The sequence below is a fragment of the Geotrypetes seraphini genome, chromosome 1 (assembly GCF_902459505.1).
Source record: "Geotrypetes seraphini chromosome 1, aGeoSer1.1, whole genome shotgun sequence".
Taxonomy (NCBI): Eukaryota; Metazoa; Chordata; class Amphibia; order Gymnophiona; family Dermophiidae; genus Geotrypetes; species Geotrypetes seraphini.
In genome coordinates, this window is record NC_047084.1 from 358,666,146 (window position 1) to 358,674,843 (window position 8,698).

Here is an 8,698-nt window from a genome sequence, read left to right on the forward strand (position 1 = left end):
AATGGTGCGACCGCATCTGGAGTACTGCGTCCAGTACTGGTCGCCGTACCTAAAGAAAGATATGGCGATACTCGAGAGGGTCCAGAGAAGAGCGACAAAAATGATAAAGAGCATGGAAAACCTCTCGTATGCTGAGAGGCTGGAGAAGTTGGGGCTCTTTTCCCTAGAAAAGAGGAGACTTAGAGGGGATATGATAGAAACTTATAAGATCATGAAGGGTATAGTGAAGGTAGAGAGAGACAGATTTTTCAGACTGGCGGGGGCAACAAGAACTAGAGGACACTCAAAAAAATTGAAGGGAGATAGTTTTAGAACAAATGCTAGGAAGTTCTTCTTTACCCAGAGGGTGGTGGACACCTGGAATGCGCTTCCAGAGGGGGTGGTTGAGCAGAGTACGGTTTTGGGTTTCAAAAAGGGATTGGACGAATTCCTGAGGAGTAAGGGAATCCAGGGGTACAATTAGAGGGTTACTATACAAGACAAAATGCTCTTGAGTAATAGATCACTACAGGTCATTGACCTGGGGGGCCGCCGCGGGAGCGGACTGCTGGGCATGATGGACCTATGGTCTGACTTGGCAGAGGCCATGCTTATGTGCTTATATGTGCTTATAAAATATCACAAGACAAGCACAATATACCTTCAGACATTAATATACAATTAAATTTTTCCCCACCCTCCCACCCAATACTCAAAATAAAATCCACAAGAAACTATATATATATATTTCCCATTTGTTTTGATCCTAGTGTCATGCTTCTATTTGCCATTATGTTTCTATGTTTCTATAGATGCATTGAATCTTCTCCCGGTAGAGGTGGTGGAGACAAAGACTGTGAATTCAAGAAAGTGTGGGGCAGGAATGTGGGATCTCTTAGGAAGAGGAGGAGATAGTGAATGCTGTGGATGGGCAGACTGGATAGGCCATTTGGCCTTTATCTGCATCATGTTTCTATGCTTCCTACCTATTTTCCTCTTTCTAGGGTCTCCTATTCAGCCCCTCTTTCCATTCATACTCTCTCTGCTCACCCCACTCTTGCTGTCCTCTCTCACATCCTACTCTTACCATACCATACAGTTTCTTATATCCCGTAAGTTTCAACAAGGATTCATTCGGTTTACAATAAGAATTCTGAGCATTCATTGAAGTTACAATAAAATTCATCTATATATATAAAATCGGATGTATGTATGTATGTGCCGCGATCACGCAAAAACGGCTTGACCGATTTGAACGAAACTTGGTATGCAGATCCCTCACTACCCGGGATGATATGTTCTGGGGGTCTCGCGGCCCACATGCACACGTGGGCGGAGCTACAAACAGATAATCGGATTTCACCCATTCATGTCAATGGAAAAAATGTAAAGAGCTGCCAACGCAAAAACGGCTTGCCCGATTTGAACGAAACTTGGTATGCCGATCCCTCACTACCTGGGGTGATATGTTCTGGGTGTCTCACGGCCCACCTGCACATGTGGGCGGAGCTACAAACATAAAATCAGATTTCACCCATTCATGTCAATGGAAAAAATGTAAAACAGCTGCCAACGCAAAAACGGCTTGCCCGATTTGAACGAAACTTGGTATTCAGATCCCTCACTACCTGGGGTGATATGTTCTGGGGTATCGCGGCCAACCTGCACACCTGGGCGGAGCTACAAACAGAAAATCAGATTTCACCCATTCATGTCAATGGAAAAAATGTAAAAACTGCCTCCGCAAAACCGGCTTGCCCGATTTGAACGAAACTTGGTATGCGGATCCCTCACTACCCGGGATGATATGTTCTGGGGGTCTCGCGGCCCACCTGCACACGTGGGCGGAGCTACAAACAGATAATCGGATTTCACCCATTCATGTCAATGGAAAAAATGTAAAGAGCTGCCAACGCAAAAACGGCTTGCCCGATTTGAACGAAACTTGGTATGCCGATCCCTCACTACCTGGGGTGATATGTTCTGGGGGTCTCACGGCCCACCTGCACATGTGGGCGGAGCTACAAACATAAAATCAGATTTCACCCATTCATGTCAATGGAAAAAATGTAAAACAGCTGCCAACGCAAAAACGGCTTGCCCGATTTGAACGAAACTTGGTATGCAGATCCCTCACTACCTGGGGTGATATGTTCTGGGGGTATCGCGGCCAACCTGCACACCTGGGCGGAGCTACAAACAGAAAATCAGATTTCACCCATTCATGTCAATGGAAAAAATGTAAAAACTGCCTCCGCAAAACCGGCTTGCCCGATTTGAACGAAACTTGGTATGCGGATCCCTCACTACCTGGGGTGATATGTTCTGGGGGTCTCACGGCCCACCTGCACATGTGGGCGGTGCTACAAACATAAAATCAGATTTCACCCATTCATGTCAATGGAAAAAATGTAAACAGCTGCCATTCTCACAGTAAATCTAAAACGGCTTGACCGATTTGAACGAAACTTGGTATGCAGATCCCTCACTAACTGGGGTGATATGTTCTGGGGGTCTCTCGGCCCACAACTCTATGTTGCTTGCTCAAGGGTGGGTTCACCCAACAATTTATATGTTCTTGCTCCTGGAGGTGAAACTAAAAATGTTGTTTATAATCACGTTTTGCATTAGTTTTATTGTATTCATTTTGTCAAATATTTAACATTATAATTTGAATATTGTACTTTTTATTAAGCTGTAAAAAAATAATTTAATTCACCAGTATAAAGTATCTTTATTTGAATCCATTCACAGTGTTATTGCCATAATTAAATACCCGTGCAACGCCGGGTCATCAGCTAGTAAGTTATAAGGAGTTCTCTGCTAAGATTTTGGGAGTCCTTTGTGATCCTCTCTCTCTTTTAAGGATCAAATAAACTCTTTGGTCAAGAAATGCTTCTTTAATCTACATATGCTGAGGAAGGTTAGACATCTCTTTCATCACCGTCACTTTTCCATTTTAGTTCAGTCAATTATACTATCTCGCCTTGATTACTGCAATGTTATCTACCTCAGCATTACAAAAATCTGTCTTCATAGATTGCAACTAATTCAGAATACTGCTGCGAAATTGATCTTTGGGAAACGTAAATTTGACCATGTGACTCCATTGCTTCAGAGTCTTCATTGGCTTCCGGTTTATTTTAGAGTTCAGTTTAAATGTGCTTGTGTTGTTTTCAAAATCCTATATGGTATCTTTACTCCTCTTATTCCTTTATCTTGGAATGTTTACAGATTTTCTTTTGCAAGAGGCATCCAACAATTTGAACTTTCCCTTCCTTCTAGAAAAGGGAGTAAAGAAGTCAAGATTTTTTGTCAATCTTTGGTTTTCTCTCAACTTTGGAATGATCTTCCTTTTATTTTAAGGAGTTCTGGTTCACTTCCATTTTTTTTGTAAATCTTTAAAAACCACTCTATTTGTCAAACACTTTGAAAATTAACTTTCTTGAAATTTCGCCATTATTCCTTATGGTTTCTATCTAAGTTAACTGCTGTAAACCGAGTCGAGCTTTCTTAGAATGATGACTCGGTATATAAAGTTAAGCCTTAGATTAGATTATAAGCCATGAGAATTATGATGAGAAGAGATATGTGTTCAACAGTTTCCTGAATTGGTAGTAGGTAGAGAACTGATGCAGGTAGTACGATAGGCTATTCCATCTGTCTTCTTCCTTTCTTACCTTCCTCACTTCCATTGTTCTGTATCTCTCTCTTTTTCTCCTCCCCTCCCTCTCTCCTACTTTCTCTTTCTATCAATGTCCTTGGTGTCTAGTGGCACCCTCCCTTCCTCTATCACACCCCTGCATTCAATTTAACCTTGGTCACCCCCCACCCCGTGACCTCATGTCTATGCCCCCAGATTCTCATACCTTAAATAAGGCAGGAATGTGCTCACCCACTTCTGCCTTGCAAACTGTCATCTTCAAAACAGTGGCGTTCAGTGTTCCCTCTAAGCGGGCGGGTGTTGTGAGCAAACTTTTTTCACTGTGAGCTAAAAATATCGGGCGCCAGCAAGTTATGAGCCAAATAAATATGTTGTCAAAGTTGCTGATACATGAGGACGAGGTATTCAAAGGAATTTTAGGCCTACACGCTAAATTAAATAACGTTAAATAATATTTTTAAGAACACAAAACAACGCATTAATTCTTGAAAGTACAAAATTCTTTATTTTTATTTTTTTTTTTTTTTACCAGAAAAACTCAAATTTATTTTAAAACAGTCTACAGAAATTGTAGGGATGAAATGATATCTTAATAAATGTTTTACAACAAATGTAGTTATGTCTGTTACATCCATATGTGTAAACTGTAAATTAAAAACAGTCCAGAAGACAATACGTTTGATGCTTTCAATTTCTAGACAATCTATCAATTCCAGCTTCTACACAAAAGTATAAATACATTAAAACAAAATATTGAAAACCATTTTATTGGGCACAAAGTTTGCCTTCAGTGAGAAGAGTTCACTCAATATGTTGTAGAATAATTGTTGTGAAACTGGAATGGAATCAATTCTTCACTCAAGTTAGATATCATCAATATCTTCATCATCATCCCCAATATCATCAAACTGGATTTCATCGTCATCACCGGGGCCAAATGTGTCCGTTTCATTGATTTTAGCATGTTCTGGAAGTTCTCCATAGGCTTTTAGGCTCCAAAATTCTTTATTAAGATTGTTCTCTTCTGCCTTTTTCTGATTTCCAAAAATTGTAAACACTGTCTATGTTTACATTATTTCCTGTGGCTAAATAAAGTTTGATTCTAATTAGGCATTCCAAATGTTCTACTCTTAACTTATTACGAGTCTTTGTCTTTATAGCATTCATCAAGCTAAATCCTCTCTCACAATCGGCACTTGAAGCCTGAAAGGTGCCACACACGTCTAATAGAGCATTTAGTCCACTGAACTGTTTATGCTGCTGAGCAAAATTGTACATTTCCTGAAGCGTTTGTATAGCTCCTGCTTTTACTTTTTCAGCAATAATATATTTGAACTCCGAATATTCTGAAATAAGCTGCCTTTTGAAACAATGTTCATCATCTTTGTTCATTAACAGAAAATAACGGTTAGATAATCGTGAAAATTGTTCGTTTCCAAATGTAAATTCCTCTAAGTTGGACGGATTTGAGATACAGTCTTTGTCGAAAACACGCCAGTCCTCTAATTCATTGTCAGGAAATCTTTTGTCCATATGATCACAAGTTTGTGTAATAAATGTAAGAATATGATCTGTTTTAATTACAGAATTACAAGATGAAATGAGAGTTTCAACATTTTCATTGAAATGTGGTTTTTCTCCCAGATATTGAGATCTGAGTTTCCTTAATTTGGCTTTAGTGAACTGGAATGCATCCAAAGGTGCCAAACAACTCTTCTGAAGAAGCTTACACAGTGATCCAAGCTCCTCAAGAACATCGCAGAGAATAAATAGCGCAACTTTAAATTCCAGATTACTCAATTTAGTCAGGCAGTATTTGTGCACGGGATCATTGTCTTCTTCCACCTGTTCTTGACAATATTCTAACAGGATGTCATAATTTCTAACCACTGCACTTACAGCAAAGTGCCGAGACAGCCACCTAACATCATGTATAGCTTTAAATGAAATGACATCTGAGTCTGCAGCATTAGCAATATCCTCCAGTTTGGCTTTTCGTACGCTCGATCTACTGAAAATCGTATACACGGTGCGTATTAGAGTTTCGATCTCTTTCATGAATGGGATCGTTTTCCATGCATCGTCTATGCCTAGATCTTCGCGGTGAGCTACACAGTGTTGCTCTAGAAGATGAGGAACTGATTGACGTAACTTTGCAGCTACACCATTATGCTTCCCAAGCATGACTGATGCTCCATCGGACGTGAACATGACCATACGACTGAAATCTAAATCGTTCTCACTATAAAACTGCTTTATAGCATCAACTATAGCTGTGCTGTCACAAGCAGTTAGATGTTTGATGCCAGCAAAAACTGTCTCATGAATGTTGCTGCCACTTCTTCTAAATTTAATGTATATTATGAGCATTTTCGAAACAGAAATATCAGTACTTTCATCAATTATTAGGGTATGAAAAGGAGACCTCCGGATTTCTGTAAATGTTTCCCGTTTAACAATGGCATTTATGCAGTCAAGGAACTCGAAAGCATAGTTTTTGCTTCTCCAGCTATCAGGTATTTTTACGTATTTAGCCATGTGATTGTGAATTTCCTGGACGGATAGCATGGACGAATTCAACTTTACCGCTAGCAATATATTATCAATTAAAATGTTAACTTCCTCTGGACTTGATTTATATCTCTGTGCGTATTCGATTCTGTTGTTCCGACTATCGGGAGTTTCTTTCAAGAAATTCATTAGAAAACCTCGGCTTTGATTGTGAAGCTTTTGAACCGCTTCTAAATGAGAATTATGATTCAGATGACGCTTTAAATAATCAATTTTCCACTCAGACCAAGTCTTCCCTGTGCTCCATTCTCCGTTAACACCTGCTTTTCGGCATAGGGAGCAAATTAATGCGTTGTCCGTGTCGCTATATTCGAATATTTCTTTCATCGCCACTGTTTTCCGTCCACTCGCGTGCGGCAACGTGGTGTCAACCAAAAACTCGGTCAGCCATTCCTTCTTAAATTGGCTGCGCTTTTTCTTTGTGCTGCTACCAAACTCTTCATTCTCTTTACGCTTCGACATTTTCGAATGGATGTAAAAATTATTTGACTGAATCTATGGAAGATCGCAAAAGAAAGTTTATGCACACGCTTCAAACGATCGAAACTTGAAAAGAACTTGCTTCATGCATGTATAGATAAACAATGGCGCTCGTGCGGCCTCAGTTTTGTAGCGCATTACTAATTTACTAGTAGTAGTACCGTGTTTCCCCGATGATAAGGCAGGGCCATCAAATAAGACAGCCCCCCCTTTTTAGACAAAAATATAAAATAAGGCACCCCCGCAAATAAGCCACCCACCGATACCTGCGCTTACCCGAATCGAGTGGTACGGTGGGTGACTTCATGTGGTGCCTAGTGCAGGAAATCACTCGCGTCTGCTCTGACCGCCTCTTCCTGCACGAAGTCGGGCCTTATCCAATCAGGAGCTGCATGTCAAAGCAGCTCCTGATTGAATAAGACCCGGCTTCTTGCAAGAAGAGGCGGTCGGAGCGTACGCGAGTCCGGCTGCCTCTCCTTGTTGGCGAGCTGAGCGGACCGTCGGGATCGACCCCCCGCACCCCCTAGGTACGCCTCTGCAAGTCTTGCCTTGCCCGGATTTGCCGCTCTCTTCCGGTGTTACTCCCCCCCCCACCCGACTCTCCTCTCGCCGCCCTGCCATCTGCCGTACGCCTCTTCCGATCGCCCCCCTCCCTGCTCGCACCCGGGATCCGGAAGGTTCGCCCCCCACATTTCGCCCCCAGCAATTCGCCCCTCACATTTCGCCCCCCACATTTCGCCCCCAGGTATGTTTCGCCCCCACACATTTCGCCCCCACACATTTCGCCCCCCGGATGTTTTGCCCCCACACATTTCGCCCCCGCACATTTCGCCCCTGCACATTTCGCCCCTGAGCCCTGCAGCCCTGAAATCAACCTGCTCTCTGCCTCCCCCAACTCTCTCTCTGGCTCCCCGGCTCTCCAGTGCATCGCGCCCTGCCCGGGGCCGGAGCAGGGCGGCTGGGAGACAGCGACGCGGCCGCCAGGTTCGGAAACCCCAATCCCCCCTCCCACACAGCCGGGCCGCCCAGGGAGGGGAAGACAGCGACGCGGCCGCCAGGGTCGGAAACCCCAATCCCCCCTCCCACACAGCCAGGCCGCCCAGGGAGGGGAAGACAGCGACGCGGCCGCCAGGGTCGGAAACCCCAATCCCCCCTCCCACACAGCCGGGCCGCCCAGGGAGGGGAAGACAGCGACGCGGCCGCCAGGGTCGGAAACCCCAATCCCCCCTCCCACACAGCCAGGCCAGGGTCGGAAACCCCAATCCCCCCTCCCACACAGCCGGGCCAGGGTCGGAAACCCCAATCCCCCCTCCCACACAGCCGGGCCGCCCAGGGAGGGGAAGACAGCGACGCGGCCGCCAGGGTCGGAAACCCCAATCCCCCCTCCCACACAGCCGGGCCAGGGTCGGAAACCCCAATCCCCCCTCCCACACAGCCGGGCCAGGGTCGGAAACCCCAATCCCCCCTCCCACACAGCCGGGCCGCCCAGGGTCGGAAACCCCAATCCCCCCTCCCACACAGCCGGGCCGCCCAGGGAGGGGAAGGACTCCAGCCACGCTGAGCAGATGAGACGGCGGCAGCCACACCACCGGGGGCGAAACATACCTGGGGGCGAAATGTGGGGGGCGAAATGTGAGGGGCGAATTGCTGGGGGCGAAATGTGGGGGGCGAAACTTCCGTGAACCCTCGCACCCCCACCCCGACGTCCGATTCCTCCCCCAGCCTCCCCTTACCTTTGCGACGCGTGTGCGCGCTGTGACGAGAAACTTGTGCGCTGCGATGTAATATTTTGTGCGCCAGCGCACGCCAGCGCAGCTTAGCGGGAACACTGGTGGCGTTCTCCCTTGCATGGTGCCTCCTGGGATTCATCAGGATGGGGCTAGTCTACCATATGAAGGGTGCCCAGTCTGCCAAACAGGAGACTGAAAACCCATGTAAGAATGCTCCAGATTGGCAGAGTTTACAGTGGTATACAACAATGCACTTCCTAGTACAACTGCTTCC

General features: G+C 45.1%; 1 protein-coding gene across 1 annotated transcript; it reads right to left on the reverse strand.

The window, feature by feature from the left end:
- Positions 1-4,288: 4,288 nt before the first annotated feature.
- LOC117345677 (E3 SUMO-protein ligase KIAA1586-like) lies at positions 4,289-8,437 on the reverse strand. Its single transcript, XM_033914690.1, has 2 exons — positions 8,428-8,437; positions 4,289-6,709 (listed from the first exon to the last, which is right to left on the reverse strand). The coding sequence occupies exon 2, from the start codon at positions 6,674-6,676 to the stop codon at positions 4,652-4,654; it is 2,025 nt and encodes a 674-aa protein (XP_033770581.1). The 5' UTR covers positions 6,677-6,709; positions 8,428-8,437; the 3' UTR covers positions 4,289-4,651.
- Positions 8,438-8,698: the final 261 nt, after the last annotated feature.

Bases quoted from the DNA above. Each gene is read 5' to 3' on its own strand.
- LOC117345677 (XM_033914690.1), bottom strand. From the start codon at position 6,676: ATGTCGAAGCGTAAAGAGAATGAAGAGTTTGGTAGCAGCACAAAGAAA.